Source organism: Pagrus major, chromosome 8 (genome assembly GCF_040436345.1).
Source record: "Pagrus major chromosome 8, Pma_NU_1.0".
NCBI lineage: Eukaryota > Metazoa > Chordata > Actinopteri > Spariformes > Sparidae > Pagrus > Pagrus major.
Genome location: NC_133222.1, coordinates 16160850 through 16185535, shown reverse-complemented (window position 1 = coordinate 16185535; position 24686 = coordinate 16160850). Strand labels below are relative to the sequence as shown.

The window sequence follows — 24686 nt, the reverse complement described above, 5'->3', positions numbered from 1 at the left end:
GACTGCTCCCGATCATCAGAGCAGCACCTTGCATCACAGCTCACTGCCGTCTGTGTGTGACTGTGTGTGTGTGGGTAAATGAGAGACAAATTGTAAAGCGCTTGGGATAAAAGCGCTATATAAATGCAGCCAGTTACCATTTTTCCATTTGAATATTATCTGATATTTCTGTCTTCGTTCTAGGGTCCTCCAGGGAAGTGATGGCTCCTGTTGAGGTCTCAGAGCAAATGGTCCAGAAGCTGAGAGGCAAGAATGAGTTTACTGTGCTGGTGACCCTCAAACAAGATCACCTCAACTCTGGGGTCATCCTGTCCATTCATCATTCGGAGCACAGGTATGATCACTTCACATTTGACAGTATATTATGTTTAGATATGTTCTGTAATGTGTAGAAAAAGGGTAACCTGTGATATTCAGCCAAAATATAACAATTTATTTTGTATTTGGATAATCTCAGACAAATTGCAGCAACACAGATCATTGTTGTACACAAAGTACATGATAAAACACAGTTTTTTAAACATATACAATGTGAAATTCATTTGAGATGCATATTTTAACAGCGTATTACCAGGATGTCACATGGAGTACAGTACAGCCCCACTGATAAACCATAATTAAAGTTGTTTTCTAAATCTAGTAGTCTGTAATGTGTTGATTGAAACCTGAATATTTGTATTTGATAAGTATTTAGATGTTTTACATACCAGCCTAGTAAACAAAGCAAAGCGCCAAGTACAGCGATGTATTATTCACAGTCCATCAACGATCCAAACATTGAGTCTGTAATCGTGGATTGAAAACTGATGAGACCCTTTCTGCAGTTAGCATGCTAATGTTTTCCATTAGTTTGTGGTAGCTGAGCCGTTGGATGATCAGAACAGCAATCTGAATCCACATAATGCGTTGATTGAACAGTTTGTACATTAAAGTCAGTCCTGAGAAGAGAGCTCACGGGGATGTTAATGACTTTCCCCGCTGCTGATTAGCTTTCCCAGCCATTCATATGCAACAAAGCAGCACTGCATGGTTTCATCTGGAGACGTGGCAAAGACTAATTCAGTGTCAGAAGTGTTAGCAAGTGCATTTATGGAGCTGGGATGAATGTACATGCATGGCTGGGGGAGAGTAAATCTATTAGATCTGGTTTGCAGATAAATCAATGCCATTGCCACACTTGCACGAGTGTCTGTTTTTTTCTTTGGATAATGTTTCCAGCAAATGAGTCTAGTTTAAATAAGTCTGTCTTTAAAGGCAGGGGTGACAAGAGTGTATCGGCAGCTCTTTCCATTAGTGTCACTATGCTGGGTGAATCTCAGTGGTGTGGAGAAGAGGATTCTGCGGGAATACTAATACGCCAATGTAAAGCGTTGAACCTCTGCAAGTCAGCTATTGTTGTGTGTTGCTGATGTTGCACTTAACAGCTATACAGTACCATTATGTTTGACTAGTGATGTGATTAAATTCTAAATGGTGTTGCAAATCTGGGGAGATGTGAGTGCACTGCTTGGAAATGAGTGGCGTGTTTATCTCTCAGCACTGTGCTGAGAGAGGAGCCCCGAGTTTTGACACTCGCATGCAATAGGTTTAGGTGCGGACAGAAATAATTCAATTTTTTTTCGGTTCCACCAATGAGACTTAAATGCAACAAGGCATACTGTACAGTGCAGGGAATGCAAATTCACAGGGAAACGTGTGTGGCTGTTACTGGAAGCAGTATGCTTGGACTTTTTTTTTTGCAGGTACCTAGAGCTGGAGAGCAGCGGCCAGCGCAGCGAGGTGAGACTTCACTATCGTACCAAAGGCCAACAGGCCCACACGGAGGTGTTCCCTTACAGCCTGGCTGATGACCAGTGGCACAAGGTCTCTGTGGCCGTCAGTGCCTCTCATGTCATTCTACATGTCGACTGCAACAGGTAAGATGCTTGGGCGAATGTGAGTGAGGTTATTCAGCTTCTCAAATGATTTAAACTGAAAATGCAGTTATGTAGATATAATCCCATACGATACCGATCTTATCAAGTGGATTGGGTATCCATATAGACAACCATTAGCGGAGACAGATACCATACCGACTTTCAATGATCATCTTTTTTTCTCAAAAGTTTTCATTTTATTATTATATTATATTATATTATATATTATTTTAAGTGTCCTTGGTCAAAAATTCAGTGAAGTGGTACAGTAAATAGGAACTTTAATGCAACACTCCTGTCATAATTATGGAACAAAACAGTCCTTCAAAGTTAGATTCATGCAGTTGCTCAAAGTGTTTTAGGCTCATTCATACAGTATACACAACGAATGTGAAATTATTTGGTCAAGAATGCATATTTTCTATTTTAAAACATCAGTTAAAGATTTCCACGTAATGAAAGACACAGAGACATATATATGGACTCAACCACAAAGATAAAAATGAAAAGTGTTTGGTAATTATTCAGGTTAAATTCTGAGGTTTAGCAGTGCAGAACTTTTGTCTCCCCCTTCTGGCAAAGAGAGTAATTAGACAAACACTGTCTACGTTCATACGTATGGCACATGCCTCTGCCATACTCCTTGTTGCTGTAGCCTACTCTGTTGCTACAGTTGCTTTTATGGTTGACATAAAACGCATCACTACTGGTGCGCCAGTGCAGGAATGTTGCTACAGATGCTAGACTTACATAGTCCAGGATCATGCAAAATACAAAGAGATTTATCCGGCTGTGATTCGCTCAATCAGCACTGTGTGAGCTCGTTTGGCAAGGGCATTAATGTAACAGGCGATCATTGACATGTAAAAGTCCCACACTCCAACCTAAGGCGTATGAAACTACACCAAAGATGGACGTTTCTTAAGCCTCGGTCAGCTGTTCTATATGAATGGATCCAGTGCAGATTGAAGGCACCTTGAGTTGCATCTTCCGTATGAGAGGAGTGTTACTGTTTGCGTGCGTAGATCCGTCTTGGCACAATCAAAGAAGCAGAAGGCGTCACCATGTGCATCGTAGAAAGCATGTGGCTATCTATACCCACCTCAGGGTAAGAGGTAACAGAAGGATTTAACAGGGCAAGACCTTCAGTGCAGGGGGAGATGTTTTTTCTAAATTGGTGAAAACCAGTATAACCAGTACTGAATTTGTTTTGCAGGATCTATGAGCGGGTGGTGGAGGCCCCATACATGGACATACCTGAGGATGCTTCGTTCTGGCTCGGACAGAGAAACGCTGCTCATGGCTTCTTCAAGGTTAGCACTGTTAGCACAAACTTCCCTCTCGTTGATGCCTATCTTGCTGTGTGATAAATGATTCAGAATGGCAAAAGCAGGTAAGGCGTGTCAACTGTTGCACCAGCTTTTCGTCCCAGTCTCAGTCTTGGTTTATACTGTATCTTCTCCCTCTTTGTTTGGTTTGTTTGGTTTTATTTATTATAGCTGTTGGATTTAATTGCGTGCATTTCTCAAGGCTTACCATTTTAATTTGAGGGTTGCTGTGCCTGCCCGAGGAATTGACTTTTTTTTTGTGTCATTGTTGTTCCCTTTCTCTTTCTCTGCAGCTAAGCCCAGTGCAATTATCTCAGCAACCCCCACAACGCTGATTTTGGAGAAATCATTAAATAGCCTCTGGACTATGCTCATTAAGCTTAGTCTATAGTCTTGTTTGTAAGACAGGGAGACATATATTCCCTCTCCCAGACTGGACTGCGCTCCAAAATATCCCACCTGGGGAGACAAGATGGGGCAAAATGTCAGCTTACCAGCAACATAACCATTTTAATCAGTCTGCTGGTGACTGGCTCTGTGTTTGATGGTGTATGTGTGTACCTGTGTGTGTGCGTTAATGCTTTACACATTGTGTCCAGGCTGTTTGATTTCCTCCGTGTTAATTGGGAGATGAAAGAAGCCTCGGAGGTCACGCACTAATCTTGTCACGTAGCCGCATCTCTCCTCGCCACTGTGAAGCCTTGATTAGTTGCTAGGAAGGCTCGTCTCCTTTTTAAAATACACTGCTTCATTAGTACATTCTCACACACACAAACAGTCGATGTGTGGACGTGGGTGTCTGTCAACCGAAGACGAGAAAATTCACATCCTTAACAATCATAGTAAAGACTCGAATCAGAATGTGCGTACGTGCATCTGTGCTTCACAACTACAGTCCACACGCATCGTAGGATAGTTAAACCTATTTCATCCTACTTATCAAGTGACACGGTTTTTGGAATTTCATCAGTTGTGTGTCATTTGAAGTCGATTTGTATGCCGATGTAGCAAATTGCTCTGCATCCTAACTTGAAAGCCTGGAAACAATTTACTTTTAATCCAGGCAATCCTAAATGCAACAAGAAACAGCAACTGCTGACATGTGCAAATTAGATTTTATTTCACAGTCTGGAAGTAATTTGTTTTTAGTCTGGCAGGATATATCTTCTCATGACTATTTGCATTTTGTAGAAAATCTACGTTACTGATTGAAACTTTACTGTGCCGGTTTGTGTTTCTCACAAAGTCCCATTCCGGTACAGATGGGGCGACGGGTGATGTGTTCCTGCATGCATACTGCAGTGAACAGTGTCAGTTTGGACACTGCGACTGGTTGTTTTGATAGTGCTGCATTACTGCACAGGCTCTGCTTAAAGACACGTTGAAATGAAACATATATTTTTTCAATTTCTAACCCTATATTCCTGTGTTAAAGGTCCAGTTTGTAAGAAAGTTGATTTTTGAGTCTCATTCCCAACTCGTTAAATACTGACGCTTGGGATGGTGGCAGACTCGAACTGCAAATGCATGATGGAAAATGTGTACGATGGCTGCAGATGAATGTATAGTTTTATGGTTTCGGTACAAGTTTGATAGACACGACTCCAATCTGCTTCCATTTCAGCACATCGCCGTGAAAAATCATCAAATCATTTCCGCAGGATTTTAAATTTATGGCCGGTAAATTGAAGTGGCAAGACAATTTAAAAAACAATTTCTCCTAAGTCGAACCCCCCTCCACTTCTGTAAGGGAAACACATGCACTCAAGGAATGAAATGGGCCAGGTTACCATGGCGACAGGGTATCCGTTTGTGAGTATGCGTATACGTGTGTGTGTGTGTTTGGGTGTTCGGACACAACATGAAAGAAGCTATCAATTGGGTCTTATGATGTCAAATTGAATCTGTATCTCCTGTTTATGTTTATCAGAGGAGATTGGAGAAAAAAATAAAAACTCCATCTACCTACTAAAACTCCCACATCATTGGTTCACTACACTTCCTGTTGGTGTGCGGTTATGAGATGATTCATCCGAGCAAAAACCTTGGAGATGTGTTATCTCACAACTAACTTCTTTGTCTCTCACCACACAGATTGAAAAATACATTTTGCGCTCGCTCTCGGGTTTACTGCCGTTTCTCTGTGTTCAGTTTTATGATGGCAGCAGTTAAGAAAGCTCTCATAAACAGGGTTGTTGGTTTTGTGTTTGCATGGCCTGCGTGCACTTGGGCTCCATGTTATCTCATGTGGAAAAATGTACCGTAAGCACACTTAGACACCACCGCCCTCCACCTCTGGGTCCTTATCCCCTTACGACACATTAACGTGCTACATCTCCTTCCTATCTGTAAGGTGTTATTCTCCTTGACTGAAATGTTTGTTGTGTGTCGTGTGTGCAGGGAGTGATGCAGGACGTGGAGATCCTGGTGATGCCACAGGGTTACATCTCACAGTGTCCAGATCTGAACAGGAGTGAGTGAAGTCTCGTCCTTAATACATTAACGAAGCAGTGTTTTATTTAATTTACCTCTGGTGCTTTATTTTGCTTGGCACTCGACTGCCTTGATTTTTTTCTTTTATTCGTATTATTTTTTATTTAACTTCTTCAAAAGACTCACTTGAGAATAACAGCTTAGCAATTGAAAAACAATTCTTCAATAAGAAATAAAAGTTTGGTTGAAGCTGCTGAAAGCATTATTGTCCTCATATTATTTTAATGAGAATTTATTTATTATTTTCTTAAAATAAGTATCATACATATATATATATATATATATATATATATATATATATATATATATGTATATATATAGATATATACATATATATGTATATATCTATACATATACATCCTCTATGTATATATATATATCTATATATATACATCCTCCTGTTTACTGGGATGGTGGAACAAGGAAAGCTACCAATAGTGCTCCTGGTGAAGGTTATACTTCCAAACGCGCCAAAGTGAAGAAAAAAACTCTCCAAAAATAGAAAGGGGTCGTGCAAGAGTGGTGACGTAGAGAGGAGAGGGGGATTGCTAACCGCAAAATGGACAGGAAGTTTGCTAAAACGACAACAAAGCGTACAGCAGCTTTGATAAAATAAAAGTAGATTATTTCTGACACTGTTATGTTTTAGCACTAAAATTAATAGGAAGAACCAACTAGTGCAGTTCTAACCTTTTTCCTTGGATGTTATGCTGCTACATTTTTGTAGGCGGCACTATTCTTTCTTTGCCTGTTTCATCATGGTGGCTGTTGCAGCTCACGCTAACTCTCCAGTTGTGCAGGTTATTGCAGACAAACTGCTTCTCCTGCCAACAGGGACGACACAGAAACGTCTCATGATTTATATTCTTCCCACTGATTTTATGTCACCACGCATCCAAAGGTTCCTATAGAACATTGTTTACTGCAGTTTAAATAAAAAAAAAAAAGAAATGGAGAGAGGACACCTCTCCATATTTTTTTTCCAATAATAAAAGAGTGAAAAGAGAAGTTGCAATTGATGTCCTGTAGATTAAGTTAGAGAAGTAATAGATGGTTGAATTATATAATGTTTGTGATAGTGAATGTATAAACCAATTTATACATTATTGAGTTTTAAATCATATTGATTTTTTTTTTTTTAAAAGTTGTATCTCAGTTTCTTGAAAGAATTATGTGCACAATTTAACGACAACTGTGTTAATTTGCTATTATCATAAATTATCATAATTCCCGGTTATTGTATTACATGTACTAAATAATAGGATACTGTGACGTCTCGTTTCTTGTATCTCAGCATGCCCGACTTGCAATGACTTCCATGGACTTGTGCAGAAAATCATGGAACTGCAGGATATCCTCGCTAAAACATCCAGCAAGGTGAAGTAATGTGATGTGATGTTTCTTAATTTGACATTTAGTCTAAAGAGCATTGGACATTATCTTAAAAAGAGCTGTAATCACCGTTTTAAATCGACTTTTACAACTGCAAATGTTCATGCGGTTTCCATTCATTGCAACAGGCAATCAGTTACATATCAACATTAGACGCTGGCTATTGTTGAGGCCTTTTCTGTTCTCTGTGTGTAAACGGGGTTAATTGTGTCTAATGACTTACTTTTGTGATGCTGCTGGTTTGCTTTTGAAGCTCTGCCTTATACATGAGAATATGGACGCAAGACGAAGCTGAATCTCATCTTCTCTCCTTCTTGCCTTTTGTTTTTCGGGGGGGATGGCGTGAGCAGCTGTCCAGGGCGGAGGAGAAGATGAATGGGCTGGATGGCTGCTATTGTGAGAGAACCTGCAGCGTCAAGGGGGTCGTCTACAGGGAGGACGAGGGCTGGACAGATGGCTGCAGGAACTGCACATGCTCGGTGGGGTTTCACACACTAGACCGTGTGTGTGTGTCTATGTGTGTGTCGATGTGTGTGTATTTAGTGGGTACATGGGTGTGTATGTCCGAGTAATAAAGAGCAAGGGAGGGCATTCAATTTTAATTTAGTGTGTGTGTGTGTGTGTGTGCATGTGTGTGTCTCTGTTTGTGAATATACTGAATCTGAAATTATTTGCTTGTTGCATTCTTTGTGATTTGTCATTGCGTGATCGTCTCATGCCTACACATTCACTCACAGGCATGTGTCATGAAATAAACAGATATATGTGTTTGTCTGTGTGTGTGAATGTGTTTGTAGATTTGAGTGTGTATGTGTGTGTACTGGATGTCTAGATGCATGCGTGTCTGTTAGTGTAAGAGAAAAAGGGGGAGAACATGCATTTTTCATCACGCCTGTAACACTGTGTGTTGTTTTGTGTGTTACTGTGCGTATGTGAGGGTCTACATTAACATTGCAACCATTGTAGGATCTTGGCTTTTGTTTTGCTCCTCTGTTCATCAAGTGTGTGAAGGTGGGGGTGTGTGTGTGGAGGTGCAGGGGCCCCTTTGTCGACAGCTTGTATTCTCATTATTTCTCATATAAAGGAGGGTTGCCCCAGTTACTCGAGAAAAGATACTGTATTGAAAACCTCCACAGTACTCTGGATTAGACACATCAACAACGGTGCTTAGTAATGCTCAATTCTCTCAAGGGTCTACTTTGCGCTGCATAAAGTGTGAATAATTGCCAAAAAGAGAATTAGAAGTGATTGGAGATCTGGGGCTTGTACCACATCAGCAAACAGATTTCATCCCCTGCCAGTCTTCTCAGCTTTGGAACACGAAACTCATTCTCTGCTACTGAACCCCTCCAACCAGCCAATAAGATGCCTTCGCGCACCACTACCCAACATGCAAAAAAAAAAAAAAAAAGGAAATCACATATCTCTCAGTGCACCGCACCTAATTGCTCTTGACAGATGATAATTATCATCAGGGATTTGTTCTGCCCACTCATCCAATGAAATTGCTTCAATCGCTGGGAACGGTGTGTTGCCATTCCCGGGCTGCAATTAAGGAATTAGATGGAATATGTTCCTTACCTTATGTGTGGCAATTAGCTGTGACCTTTAAAATGCAAAGGTCATGCATTAAGATGTTATCAATTATGTGGATCAGGTTCATAGATGTTGCTGTCACAGAGCTTTCATCCATGGAAGCAATGTTAATTACAGGAGCAGAGAAAAGCTGGAGAGGAGGAGATAGCATTTAAATATATTAGATTTGCAGGTTGCTGTGGAGATCTACTGTAGGTTATGAGTCGGTTCACAATGGGGTGTTGTTGTTTTTATTTTTCTGTATTTATTTTTCACAATCCTTCCTTCAAGCATATATAGAAAATGCAAGATAATGGATGATAGGTATGGGAACAACATGTGCGTGGGCATTGTCATACCAGCATCTATAATGGAGAAATTTAAATGTTAGATAAAAGAAATCGGTAGCATTTTATGCTAGGGTACACATTTTAACCATTAAATCGTTGCCTTTTAGCAAGCGAGTCATCATGAAGCATGTATTGATGCCTTATTCTGCATGGGTGTATTCTACAATACTAGTCCATGAAGAAATTAAGAGTTTTCCCTTAATAACCACCTAAATACTGCTTATTAATAGTGTGTATAATTTTCTAGTTAGTGAGATGTTTGGGCAATACGTTATGCCACCAATTTCAATTTCCCCACTGATTTCAAGAAGACGTTGCCCTCCCACATTTTGGTTGCACTGGGCAATGAGAGTGGTCTTGTTGATTTGAAGTGTGTGCAATAGGAAAGGCTTGATTATTGTCCTTAAGAAACTGGAATCTGACTGGCCTTAACAAGCTCAGCTCACTAGCTGTCAACCGCATCTGGCTATCTTGCTCAGTAGATAAAGTTTGTTTCATTTTTTGATATTTGACATTTAAATAGTTTTATTTGAGAGGAGTGATAAAAAGAAGCTTACTACCTAAAAAAAAACAATAACAACAGAGATCTATACAGTATCTCCTTTACATTGCATATCCACTAGAGTACACAGACATGTTTATTTTTAGTGTAAAAGGTCTCAGTCAGCACATTTCAATGTCACAATTCTATAATACCAAATGTTAAGGATAAGCACCCAAAAATGAAAATTCAGTCATTATCTACTCACCCCCCTGCAGATGGAGTGTTTGTGATGGAGTGAAGTTTATAGTCCACAAAAAAAAGCATTGCAGCATTTTCATAAACAACTGCAGCTACGGACTTGTAAAAACAATGTAAAAAAATGTAAAAACAACAGAACAAAACATTAAATGGCTGCATACAGCTCTTTCAAGTGTAATCCCAGTCTCATGGAGCCCCGAGATGATTTGAAAAGACACCCCAGAAATGTTTTGTGGACTACAAAACTTTACCCAACTTTCTATCCACATGGGGACGAATAGATGATGATTGAATTTTCATTTTTGGGTGAACTGTTCCTTTAAGGGATCTTTATCAAAAGTATGTGTTTATTTGATTGTGAAAAAGAGAATACCTGCAGAGGTATCAAAAGATTTTTTCTTTCTATCGATGTGATGTGTATCACTATCAGGCCCGTATCGGCTGGCGTGTAGCAGCCACTCTTTAAACAATGTGTTGTGTTTCTCTGTCTCTTCACCAGAATGGCACGGTGCAATGTGAGGCCATCTCCTGCCCTCCCCCTCAGTGCCCGGCGGGCACAGCGCCTGCCTACGTAAAGGGTGCTTGCTGCAAGGAGTGCCAGCGTGAGTGGAGTACCCTTAACCTCTTCACCCTCCTACACTCAAACAATCATGGACACAATTGCGCACAAACACGCACGCACACAAACAGCTTAACAAGCACCACCAACACCACCAGATTTAGAGCGCACATCACGCCTCCACAAGGGCTGCCTGACAATTGACCAGGGCTCTGCTGTGTTGCTAAGCTACCTCCTAACATGCCTCTTGAGATGGGTCCAACCTTTTGCATATACATGGACCAATCAATTATTCACTAGCCGGCTTTCAAAACGCAGATGGCCACCAGTCACACAGACACGAGCCAGTAAATCTGGGATAGCTGCATGTGATGTAAAGTAGTCCGTATTTATGGCAGGCACGTTGAGGCAGCGAGTGAAGTAGAAGTGAAGAAGAAAGAAATGTTAAGTGCCTGAAATGATGCACACTCTCACTGGCGATGGTGTCTTCTTAAATGTCCGTTTGTTAACTTTTGAGCACTGATACGTTCTCGCTGGATAAATAATTCTGTTTCATCACATATCTACATAGAGGGTCTTTTTTTCCCCCCACAACACTCAATGAACTCTTATTAGCCTCACCGCAGCACTCTGCATCTCATATTCTCTCAATTCCCCTCTCAATAAAAATGGATTTCAGAGGATATTAGCTTTTCTCACCCCAGCATTCTTCCTCTATTAACCCAAATGAAACTTAAAGAGATGTGATGTATTTGCTTTTAAAAAAAAGCAGACGCAGCGGTCTGTCAGAGGATGGAACAAAATGTAGCAGAGGAATCAATCAGCTGATAGTGTTTTTAATAACTGATGTTCTCGAGGGTGACGGACCATGCGAATGATAGAAAAAACCCAGCGGACTTCACATACGTATAGTATTTATCAGCGGATCTCACTCCACATCTTGTGCAGGCTGACTTGACTTGAGAACTTTCTCACCACACACTCCCACACGCTGCTGCTGATTTAACTCTTTATCAGCAGGAACCTATTAGCCTTGGATTCTTATCAGCTTGCGTCGGCATCATTTCCACTGACCCACGGGTCGGGGCTGAAACACAGGGGTTTAAAGCATGACTCCGAATCTGCTGCTGTGTTATACAAATATAAACACGTAGCAGGTAATCCCCTTAAACTCAACACCCCTGTGCTTACTTATCTCAACGAGGTAGACAAACACACAGCTAATTACGCATGCTCCGGCTTTGGAGAGAAGAGAGCCGCAAGTTTCCCCACTACAAAGACATGATTCGCTCTCCAAATTAAAGCCTTATCTGGCAGCACAAGGCCTTGCAGGGAGGAGTTCTAAGTCTGTTTCTTTTTTTTTCTTTTTTGTTTTGATGATCTGTCAAGTAGAACGTCAAATGGCTGTTTCAGAAGTCCTTCGCTTTCATGATATACCGCTTTGTGATAGGGCCTGACCCGTGGTGTCAATCATTCCCCCCCCCATATCAGTCTGGATCTGTCTGACCCCAGCTGCTCATCAAATACAGACTTTCTGCCCATGTGTTTATATCTGCACCCCTCTCACCCTGTAATTATATGAAACGGGTTCTCCTCAGTGTTATACTGAGGAGTGTTTACTCGTTCTACATGTGAAATATTTCATCACTTCACTGGTAGCATTGCTTAATTGGGTTCGATGTGCTTGATTTAGCTTGACTCAATTTACCTGAGGACTAAATAACAAGGACAGATTGTATCATACATGTGAATCAGAGCTGTTACATAAGACCTCTGGTGTTCTGTCAGTGTTCGTGTCCACAACTGACTGCAGGAGTGTAGATTTCGGTTAAATATTAATACTTCAGCTGGATGAAAATGTGTGTACTAAAATAAGGAGGAGATGCTTATTAAAGCAACATTATGTAGTATTTTGTATTTTGTGCAATTTTGGTGTCCCCAACCGTTTCTGAGTGCAACACAACTGTCGTGAATACAAATGTTAACACAGTTTGTCAGATGTAATGTAAAGTTACATGCTAACTACAAGCAAAACTCGGCACGTCATAACAATGTTGTGCACCAGTCAGAGTTTACAAGCACTTCAGACAACTCAGAACGGTGAAGCCAAGCTAACGTAACCTGAACTAGAGACTGGGTAATGTGCGACCAACAAAACCTGTGTCTAAATGTGTTGACTTGGCTTATGATCAAAACTAGCAAGTAAACAACTTTGTCAACACAGCCAAACATCACGCACATGCAACAACACAAGACATGCAACCCAGCTAATATTACTTACTATTCACCAGTAAGTACTGTTTACAAGTCCAGACTCTTGTCTCTCGCCCAGTCGCAGTCTCTTTTTCTCTTCTTAGCTTCCTCCATTAACGTCCTCTTCGGTCTCTTCACCTCTGTCATGATGTCCTTAGAGGCTGCTGAGCCCAGTTTTGTTGCCAGCTCGTCCCGCTCCTGAGAACCTTCTCCTCCTGGCAGTCCAAAGCTGCTGTGACAGCGGTGTAAACACATACACTCTCCGGCCGTGCTCAGAGCACAGTTGGTGAGGCTAGCAGAGCTAACTTCCAGCTGCACTATACTGCATTAACAGGTTGCTTTCAGGAAACTCCGGAAATCACAGAGAGTTGAGACAGAGCAGCTGGAGGACATCAGAGAGAAAACCAAAGGACTTTCTTTTTTTTTTGCATAAAATATGCCGTGTGTGATGTAAAGTGTTACACACTGTGATCCTACCCACTCTACAAAGTTTAATAGCACAGAAACAAGAGGTAGGGGGGCGGGAGTGGCTGTGACAGAGACACCATTCACTCTTTTACAAATCACTGCAACATTAAAATAACTTTTGAATAATTAAGTAATTTACTGGTTTTTGATCATTTTCTAATTGAATTGCTTTTGATTTTCTGACTATTAGTCATGTAAAAAACAGCAATTATTATTTCACTTTGGAATCTGGAAACATGAGGTTTTTGTCATTAGAAAATCATTTGGTTATTTTGTCATTATTATCCAAGTGTTCTCAAACTATGCCTAATTTTGTGAATTCAAACTCATGAATCACAGCAAATTGAACAGTATTTTCAGACAACCGACTAAACCCACATGAAATATATATATATATCTTAAAAAACTCACAGCAATATGCATTTTTGATAGTTGCAAACATTTTTGGAGGTTTATTTTTCATGTTTTGCATTTACATTCATTAAAATAAAACAAAGAAATGTGCTTTTATATGTATTAAGGCTTCAACTAACAATTATTTCATTATTGATTAAAGTGCTGATTATTTTAACGATTAATCAAGTGATTATTTGGTCATTTGATGACGAAATATTCTATAAATGATTAGCATAATTTTTTCAGAGCCAAATTCAAATTATTTGTTTTGTCCAATTAGACTGAAAGCTCAAAGACTCTTTATTGATTATCATGAATGACATTAAGAAGCTGGAACCAGCAAATAGTCTGCAGTTATTTTTCTTTCGACTGACTAATCGATTAATCGGCTAGTTGTTGCATCTCTAATATGTATTGTTTATATGTTTGTGTGTTTCTTTGTGTGTATGCTGATGATGCTTCTGTGTCTCCTCAGCTATCTGCCTGTTCGGTGGAAGAGAGCTGGTGGAGGGGGATCAGAAGGCTGTGCGCGACTCCGCTGGCAGGTGCCTGCTGTTTGAATGCAGGGTAAGTCATGTCAACACACACACACATACCTAGAGAGAGCAAAAACACACTTACGCATCCTTATTCAAAATGATTTTATCAATACTCTGCAGGAAGAGGCTCCACAATAACTCATGTAACCAAGCACTTCAACCCTATTACTTTCCATGTAGTGGTGCATGACAGCTCACTAAATACTCATTCCACAGCTATCTTGGCCTAACCTGAGAGGATAAATCAAGCCCGAATGAGCCAGCATGCAAGATCTTCCACTTCAGCTGAATTTCACTGATCTAGCTCGTCATCGTTTTCTTTGTGGTCGAAAGAAATTGGCAAAATCCTTCTAATTAAGTTTACATTTGGAGACCAGAGCAGGGCACCTTTCAGTCACTGGATGAGACAGCCATTCTTCAGTTCCAATCATCAGATACCACAGTGGTCCCAAATCATATTAATTTCCCAATTATTCAGAGTATTTGCTTTTGTCTGCCTGGTGCACCAGATGGGTGGGTCGCCCACTTTTGGGAGTAATTCACTTGATGACATTATGCCAGGCAGGCCCAATCAATCTCAGAAAAGTGACTGGAAGTTTTTAATCACCCGACTCCATCATACCATCCAGCTCCACCATGAATTCTGCAAAGCTCCATTAGAATCTGCAGGTTCAGACAGCTGTCTGGCTTGCTTGCCCACACCTGGCCCATCTGTAGTCCCAGTTAACTGACTGGCAGTCCCAGGCAGATCAAAGAAATGGGGACGGGGAGTGCTGTCAGTCAGCCCACTGCTGCAGACTCCTGCAGGCTTCCCCTGACAGCTGCTTGTCACGCCTCTGATCTTCTGTCTGCCTGCTGGCTGAAGGGGGGTTGCAAGTTTTGGGTGGTGGGTGGCAAGAAGAAGTAGACGGTACGGCTTGTTTGGAAAGTTGTTTCGGGAAGTTTGTTGCAGAATTTAATGCAAGCAGCCTATGTACAAATAGACATCGTGACACCTCATAGAAATGCCCCGTAGATCCTCCTCAAGTAAAATATTTGTGCATACAAATAGATAGGGGAAGTCTATTGTCTTTGTCCAAGTGTGTCTATTGTAATGACTTCAAATTAGCATCAGTCAGAGGGACATGGATGAGATCATTAGAAAGACCTGCCAAAGGCATGCTGGGAACAGGAGACCCCTAATCAGGTTTTACACTCTGACTAAACACACATGCAGGGATAATCCAGAAGATTGATTCATTGTTTGTATAATAAAGATGCATCATGAATCATGATGTAAATCACTGACAGGAGGAGCGAAGAAGACAGCTTTTTTTTTTCCTTCCCAGAAGTAGTTTGTGAAAAAACTGCTATTGACCAATGAGTAATTGGTTTGTAATGAACACACAGGGAGGAGGGAGAGTGAGAGAGGAAACACAATAGATGAATAATTACCTTCATAATTACATCCAGGCCCTTAGCAAATGAAGGGGGGCAGAGTGGACCTAAGAAGTAGCTCATGAGGATTGTGTCTCTGTCCATCACAGGACAGGACGATGCACCGAGTCGTCCCCAGTGAGCCTTGTCCTGAACTCAACTGTGCAGAGTCAGAGCAGATCGCCTTGAGTGACAGATGCTGCAAAGTGTGCAGAGGTAAGGAGGAAACATCGTCCTTTACTACACTGCTGCCATACATGGCTGTAACAAATATGGCTGTAACTACAATATATATCATTATATATTTTATTGATAAAATAAAGGTAAATAACAAGATACAATGCCACATCAGGCAACCATGCACCGCTGTCCGAAATAATTACAACCAAACTTAACAAATTCCCATTAATGTTAGGGCTACTACCATGTAGTTATGCGTGCGGTTTGTCCAAGTAGTGTTGGTGAACCCCAGCAGAGGCCATTGCTCAACTGCTGTGGGTAGCCATATTCAATGTCAAACACTGTACTGTCTCTCTATTTTATTCTTTCAAACTTTGAAAACTGAACAAAAGAAATGACACATTCTGCAATGGAGTTTTAACCCAAGACATCTTATAAGAGCTATGGATCCATCTTTGCTCACTACACCTGAGCGTTTCTTACCCTCAGGTAGGCATAAACTACATGTTAGAAATTTCTTGTCTGAAATACTAAAATGTGAAATTATCCGTTATCTTATCGGTTTCAGCTAAAAAAAAAAGTAATTCAATAAGTTATTTTCCAATTTTGTAGGCTTTTCTTTCTGGCTGGCAAAAAACGGAAATCGATGGCAGACTGAAAGTGGCAAATCATTCCAAAAATGGGTTGAAATGGATTAAAACAAAATGAAAGAAAAAGTGAGATCCAATATATCTCCAGTAACGGTGAATTATTTTAGTTTGTTCCTTCATGAGTGTAAAAGTCAGATGTAACAGAGGGAAATTCCAACAAATTAGTGCTATTTTTCCGCTTAAGTGGCTCGGGAAGAAACCACAGTGTGAATACTCAGAGAAAAGGTTGTGATTCTATGACATAACCTTTCCACTGACCCTGTGTGTGTCCATCCCTCTTCTCCTCTGGGTCTCAACCTTTTCCGCTCCGTGCCTCCTGCAGGTCATGACTTCTGCTCAGAGGGCCACGGCTGCATGGAGCACTCCGACTGTGTGAACCTGGAAGCAGGAGACTGCTGTGTTTGTAAGGATGGCTTCCGCCCACTGCGAGACGATAATGCCTACTGTGAAGGTAGGGCATGGCTCTGAATAACAAACCCTGACTTTTAGGTGAAGTTTATGGGCTCTCGAGGAGTGGATGTGGTTGTTTTTGTAAATCTGCCCAAGTTGCATCATGGGGGTCATAAGAGGGACCTTCTTTTTGCTTTCTGGAGGATGTGGTAGTTTTAATTCAGCGTTATTTTTACACTGAGGAATCTACAGTTGTCATGGCACCCTGACTGCTTGATCACAGCCTGGTCTGATTCAGTTTTGTGAAGTGAACTCAAAGATCAGACGCATGTCTTCTGCAGATATGCTTCTCCATCAAAAAGGATCACAGACAAGTAGAAAAAAGTGTTTGACATTAAAATAACATGGTGGAAAGTCAGAGCGTGCTGGTGAGGGTAGTGAACATTTCGACTACGACTGCGAGATGTGGTCAGAAAATCATATTGCGATTATTGTGATAGATGTTGCAATAAGATTTACGATTAATTGGAATGATCATTTATAAATAATTTCTTTATGCATTTATATATAATGTTTTTTCCTTTAAGACCTACACAATCGCCTGAATAAATGTTGGCATCATATGTTTCCACGTAACCATGGATATATTTAAACTTTACATGTCTTTATGGTTCAATTTACTATTTTATGTTGTGGCAATGTTGTGCTTAAGGTCTGGTTAGGTTTAGGCACAAAATCCACCTGGTTAGGGTTAGGAAAACATCATGTATTGGCTTAAAATACCTGGTTTTGTCAGCTGAAGCATGAACTCAAACAGTGGTCTCTCACTGGACAGCCTTCTCGTCAAGCTGTCATGCTAATGCCATCCTCTCCTCCCCCTGATACCAAAGTCAGCTCAAATACATGCAAGCTGAATGTAATATACTACCTATTGTGGAAATGTTCATAAGATACTCATGAAACATACAAATTCAACACATCTGGGGTTTCTAGAAACAAACAATGCCAACATTTTATTCTGGTGACTGCGCAGTTTAGACATGCCCAAATAACCATGAAAAACACCTTCCCCTTTGTGCAAAGGATAATACAAGTGTTGTGTTTTTGTTGATGCCAGTTGTTCTTTTATTCCTGCTGGGGTCAGAATAGTAGGAGATGTCACGGCTTGTTTTCCAGCCTTCAGAATAAAGTGTTTTCCAAACAGCATAAAAGCAACTTCTACAGACTTGCCTCTGGGCTAGATAATCCAGCACAAAAAATGCAAGACGTTAGATCAATCTTTCACAATTCTGGGTTTGTATATCTTTGTTCCTGTTTTTTTATTTTAATGAACACTTTCAGTGTCACATTACTCTCTGCTGACCTGACACCTGAAGGAATTGACTGATGTGAGATGTTGGCTCACAAACTTTCTTGTCACTTTTGTGTCATGTTTTTTTTATATTTGGGCTGTTTGATTAAATTTTAAACCGAAACATTAAATGATAAAAAATGGAAATACGCACTCCGTGACTTGCAAAATAATGCAGACATTTTCTAAATACCCATGAAAACACTTTTGAATTCATGCTTTTATCGCATAATCCTTTTGTGATGGGAGGCTGTAATCCCCTCATTATTTGTGTCCACAGCATGCAATAAATGCTTTTCAGAATGCATTTTTAGAGACTAATGTTTGTCTTCTAAGTCAGTTGATTAATTTGTGATATAAAACCATGCTGACTGCCTTTATGTTTGCATGTATTTAGTGTCACTCTGCTGGGGGAGCAATTAAAGTCGTCCCATCCATCATCAGTGAGGTCATTCATTACTGATTGCACGCTAAGGCTCAGATGTCTCCAGCCACGTTGACACTTCTTAAATAAACCACAATGTGATTAATCATATCAGCACTGCTCTCTTTTAAACACAGACTATGCTTTACTTGATTACCTTTTCAGTGTCCCACATGACATGATTGAAAAATGCGCTGTATGCCTCATTGAGCAGGTCATTTCAGGTTGATGGTGAAGCTCAGTTCAAACGTTCACACACCGAATTGACGGTGCTTCAGCTGAATTCCTCATCCCACATCTTGGCTGAATTTCTCCAGATGCATCGTTAAATAATGATAACTTTATCATCTCCGATGCTTTCCTGCAGTAAAATATGTAGTAAACACCATGTCATAACTGCTACCCCTGTGCATCTCTGGTATTAATGAGCAAACATGGCATCAAAGTTATTCAGATTCTTCTGCGCATGACCTTGACAGCTGCCGTGTCAATATACAGCCTTCTTGATCTTCCTTCTTCATTGTGTGTGTGCAGTTTTTGGGCATCTGTTTGTGTGTACATGCTTTGGCCTATTTTTATTTTTTTTTTTATCTACAGTCCACACACACCGTGTAATATAATTTCTGTCACCTTTATCAAGATGAGGCTAAAGTGTCAACCGAGCCGCAGAGCTTTTTGTTACTGTAACCACTGGTACAAAAATGAAAGCGTGGTGGTTCACGGCTTCTGCAGATCTCACATTAATTTACAGATATGAGCAGCTGTCCAGGTAATTAGATGGTCTGAGGGAATCTGCATAATTGAAGATACTATCTGTCTTAAATTAATGGGAAGCGATGCTGTTGGTTGTAGGTTTTGATCAAATGGCAAATCTTGGCCTCGTTCCCCAGTGTCTGTTTGAAAACAACATTCAGAGAGTTTGGGGGGAAGTACTTAACATTTACTTGAGCACTGTGTACAACTCTGAGTATTTCTATTTTATGCTACCTTATACAATATACTCCACTGCATTCCAGATATGATGTACTGTTTTAATCACAATTATCGGACAGCTGTACTAATTACTTTGCAGATAAAAATGTACATACAAAACATGTTGGAAATGATGACACACTGTAAAACTACTGAGATGACGCACTGGAGAACAAGTATTAAGTCACGTCCTTTAGACTGTCGTGGAAAATCCGACCCGTGTCCGTCATGAAGAAATGCACAGTCCAGCAGCATTAAACAGCTTAAACAAATGGTCCACAGGCTTGTACAGGCAACCGAGGGAGATGGGGAAGGTCTAATTTTTCACGTTGCATTACAATCTGCTCATATATGACCAATAAAAGTGATAAATACATGTAAATAGCTGCTACCCATTACATAGAGCACCATTAAGGCATACAAAGAAATCCCTCTTGTGTGTCTGACATGGAAAAAGTATAGCAACATAAAAACCCTTAAAATGGAACCCAATTCCAGAATACATGAATATGCTAATATTTTTAATTCACAAGTTTCACTGCTGGACACGAGATGTCTCCTTCTTCGCAGTAAAGTCGTCATTGTGGACATTACTCAAATCAGACTGAATGAATGAATGTGAAAACAGTGTTATACTGCCAGACTCTGTGTATACATCACAATGAAGCTCAAACATTCAAATGTAGGAACGAGAGAAAAAAACACATTTTCACCTGGAGGGGGACTTTTCACAAATGGAACAAATGACTGTGTACTTTGAAAGTCTTGTAATGACGAACTGACAGGGAATTAGCACCTTTCAGCTCATTGTTTTGCTTTCATCACTCGCAACTTTACCATTTTTGTTCACTCTCACCAGCCCCATCAACCTGTTTCCAGTCACGGCAGGCAAGGTTTAACCTCTGATAAACCTGCTCTGCTCCAAACAACAGACGGATATAGGCAAATAACTGGTGAACAAGGTGGAGCAATTCAGAGGAAACAGAACCAGATATTTCCCTCAGGAGTTGGTGAAACCAAAATAGAGCTTAAGGCAGAGTGAATATTAGACGAACATTTTTCAGGTGTGCAGAAATACAACAAGAAATGAATGCTTGTGAAAATATGCAACCGTTTATTGAAACATTCACCATAACAACTTTATAAAATGGCAATATGTCAGTGTTCTGTTTACACCTGATTGCACTGACAAAAAATCAGTTAATGTGTGTTTAAATGCTTCTTCTATACTGTATTGAGTGTACCTTGACAGCAGTTTGACCCCCATTAACCGGCTTTGAACATCAATTTCATTAAAGTGTCAGGATAAAACATGACATGAAAATATTTGACTCTTAGTTGGTCTTGAGTGAAAACTAGACTTTTTTCCACCCACACATTAACATCGTTTTACCCTGAAAAAATGCGCTGAAGACAACCAGAGAATACTCTTCTCTTTTTGCAGCAGCAGCAGCAGCAGCAGCTTGGTTGTGTTTTGTTTTATCATTACCTCATGTGTAATATCAGTTCATTGTTGTGGAAAAAAGGATAAAGCAAACTATCCCATAACCAGTGTGAAACTAAGTACAGGCATACAGACTTGTGCCTCCAACACCAACACTTCAGACCCACACTATTCATCTCAAGAGCAGCCTGACTGAAATTGGATGGCAGTGTTTGTGGTGAGTGTTTGCAGACTGAACATAGAAATCTGAAATTGACTCAGTTTGCTGATGGAGTTCTCTTTTTCTTTTTTTTTTGCGTGTCTCCGAAACTCACTTACAATATGATTTTGCGCGCGTGTCCTGTGTGGAAAATAAACGAACTGTCTTGCCAAAACATTGCGGATCCTGCAGTCGGTTGAGGGAATGTTTGTATTCATATAATAGGTACAATATTCTGTGGCTGCAGGGAGATGCACAGAAAGATGAGTGAAACTGCCTGCTTTCAATTCTAGATGAGTTTCATCACAGTCGTTCCTGCGAGATGAGATGAGAAGTCCAACTTAGAGACAATTTTCTGTATTGAACACAGCAGGGAGATCATAAAGCAGAGAGACACGGAGACCAACACGAGCATAGGGTTTATGCACATGTACACACACCCACACGACACTATTCTTGTCAAACGCGAAGACAAACATCACAAAAAGCAGAGACAAGATACTAGCTCTTTAAAACATTCCTGGGTCAGAGATGGGCTCAAAATAGCCGATGAGATCACTTCTGTGTAAATTTTTCATAGAAGCAGCAGTAGGGAAAACTCAAGGGGATACTAGCCCTGCCTTTGTGTTAGTCTGTGTGAGTGTGTGTGCAGGTGCATGTCTGTGTGTGTGTGTGTGTGTGTGTGTGTGTCTGAGTGCTTAGTTCTCCAACAGAAAGAGAGCCCAGTTTTTTTCCTCCGTCCTATCCTCACGGTGCAGTCAGGCTGAAGGCCTATTTTGCTACATGCATGCGTGTGTTTAGGACAGAATTAGACAGAGGGGCGAGCAGTGGAGAAGTGACAGACTGTGTGATTGTCTCTAAATTGAACAATCAGTATGGTTCAACGTGTTGAGATAATACCATTATTCATCTCAGCATTGTAGAGGACTGCAGGCAGAGAGACATCTCCCATTGTTGTCTGGTTTTGAGATGCCCTACTTTAGAAATTCTCTGTCAAAATTGCTCAAAAAGAAGGGCTGCTTGGGTGCTTTTTTTGTAGCATCCATATGGGAAATGTGAAATACAAAATGATATTCTGTAAAACGGAGGAAATAGAAAGAGACGGAGTATGCAACAGGATTTTATATTGGTGAAAAGCGTATCCTAGAAAGTGTTATTTTTCTAACTTCCTTTGCTTAATTTATCTAGGACAGTGCAGATTACTTAAATTGTGATTTATACTTACCACTTTCAGAGTGTTACACAGTTTGTTAGTTAGATAACAACATAGATATTTCTCACCTTGTTTGGTGCCATGCAGATACAACCCTGCTTCCGAAAAAGTTGGGACACTGTATAAAACTTAAATAAATACAGATTGCAGTCATTTGCAAACAAACTCTGATTACTGACAATGATTAGTAGTCTAGTAATGTCCTTTATACAGTCATGTGTTTAACCAAGTGGTGAACCTCGACCCATCCTTGCTTGTGATTGACTGAGCCTTTCGAGGATGTCCCTTTCAAACCCAATCATGATGCTGTCACCTGTTAACAATTTACAATTGTGTCCCCCCTGTCTGCCTTGTCATCCCTGGGATTTACGCCAATGCTGTGTTTGTTGCTGGCATCAAATTTAGGATAATCACATATATAAAAAAAAATCAATGAAGCTGATGAGGTAAAACATTGGATATATTGTCAGGAGTAACTTCAGAAATAGAAATAGAAAGCACGCAGATTTAGGCAACAAACTTTATTAAATATTTGAACACCATCTTCATCAGTCCTGAGAATACCCTACTCTATATATATACAGGCTGGTGATATTCTATATTTTCTTATTTTCAACAAATCCAATGAAAAGATCAAAATATACAGTGCATTAGTTCATCTCTCAGCACTTCCTGGCTGTCTGTCCCCAAGGCTATCAGTTCATATTGAAAGTATACCTTTTTTGAAACAGATCACGAGACAAGACCCAGTAATCTCCTAACACAGCTGCATGTCAGATTATTATTTAACATTTGTTTCTGTAGTGAGCATCTACCTGTCAGTGCATCGGTGTGGTTCACTGACATGTTTTTAATAGGTTTTAGACAACAATAGAGCTATATGACACAGATGATCAAGATATATCAGACTTGAGGTACAGGGAGGATCAATTCATTGTTGGTTTTAGATGATGTTAGACAGTCAAAGGAAAACAAAATATAGCATGAGAAGTAAATATGAACAAACACATGCACAAAAAAAGCATATATATATATGAACCTCAAAAACAATCTCAGAGCAGACTGCAGACTTGACAACTAATAAACGGGCTTGCTAGACGTTATTTGATTTTTATGACGGGACTGTTGTTTGTCCAATAACCAAAATTTAATTTAATATCTTAGATATTGTGGGTCTGGTCGTATTGGATTGTTTTGAACATTTAAGATAATTGATTTAAAAAATGTCTAGCCTGGTTTCGCACAAAGAGAGGTTCTATTGCCTATAAGCCATGACTGTGTGTCTGTGTGTGTGTGTGTGTGTGTGTGAGTGTGTGTGTGGGTGGGTCCATTTACGTGTGTGTGTAAGCATATCACATGTGAACACAGACCGGTCCGATTGCCACTGCTGTCTTTTGAATGTCACAAGGTGGCAGTAGGCTAATTGGCACTGACTGAAGAGCACGGCCCACTCCAAAACCCAATCACTGCTGGGATGAGCCCCGAGCCTCTGGGCTCCCCACCTGCTAGGGCCCTGACCCTCACACACACACACAGAGAGGAATCACGCACACAGGCAAACAAATACACATTCTGACTGGCTGTGTGTTTATACACACCTCACCTCTGTGACCCAGCTGAAATGTCACCCAAAACAGACAATCCCCATCATCCAGACAGTCCCCACCACTGTAAATAACAGTATCTGAGCGCTGCTCAACCAATATCCTTCAGATGCCGCAAGGGAGAAATCTCCTGTCTTCTCCTTTTCCAGATGGGATCATCGACTTTTTTATACTCTGATGTTACACCCATGACTGCTGGGTGATCTGCTGTTTGCTTTATGCCTTGACAAATGTGTCTGGTATAGAACAATCGTACATGAGGTAATACCAAGCACAGCCTTGAAGTACCATTTTCAGGTACTTGCCCTTAAACCTGTAAATTTCTTTTGGCCGTCTGGAAGCAGCAGAAATATTGACATTGAAAGCTTTAAATAAGACATGATAAAGCTAAACAGAATAATACAGATTAAGCAATAGAATACAAAATTACTGTGCAGCGCGAGAAAAAAATTAATAGTCCAGACATAAATGTTTTGAGCTCTGATTTAAAAGAACTGGGAGGTCATCCTGTCATAAAGCTCGGATAAGTGTTTCTGCTCCATGTTACCCATTGTTTAGACCTCTGGCCTACAGGTTACGCTCGGTCACAGATTGACGAGTGATGGATGATGATGCTCCATCGATTTACGCGTGTTGGAAAATCTTTCCCAGATTAATGAGAGCCGTGATGGAGAGCAAAACCCCATTTACGCCGCCACACATAAACAAGGCAGTTTTGTCTCGTGAGCTGCACCGGGCTTCATTTAAATCATGCCGAGTCAATGTGTGTTAAGTGCGTGTTTAATGCGACATAAGGACACACACACCCATGTACATTTGATGCAGTCATTCA

The 24686-nt window shown here is 40.4% G+C and overlaps 1 protein-coding gene across 2 annotated transcripts in view; it reads left to right on the top strand.

The window, feature by feature from the left end:
- The window catches only part of nell2a (neural EGFL like 2a), an 87222-nt gene that overhangs the window by 12149 nt on the left and 50387 nt on the right, over positions 1-24686 (top strand). For both annotated transcript variants that reach the window (XM_073472447.1, XM_073472448.1), the window contains exons 3-12: positions 184-334; positions 1743-1916; positions 3133-3229; positions 5645-5717; positions 7032-7114; positions 7480-7608; positions 10296-10398; positions 13948-14039; positions 15538-15643; positions 16580-16708. In XM_073472447.1, coding sequence (XP_073328548.1) covers positions 184-334; positions 1743-1916; positions 3133-3229; positions 5645-5717; positions 7032-7114; positions 7480-7608; positions 10296-10398; positions 13948-14039; positions 15538-15643; positions 16580-16708 — 1137 coding nt within the window. The remainder of the gene's footprint in view (positions 1-183; positions 335-1742; positions 1917-3132; positions 3230-5644; positions 5718-7031; positions 7115-7479; positions 7609-10295; positions 10399-13947; positions 14040-15537; positions 15644-16579; positions 16709-24686) is intronic.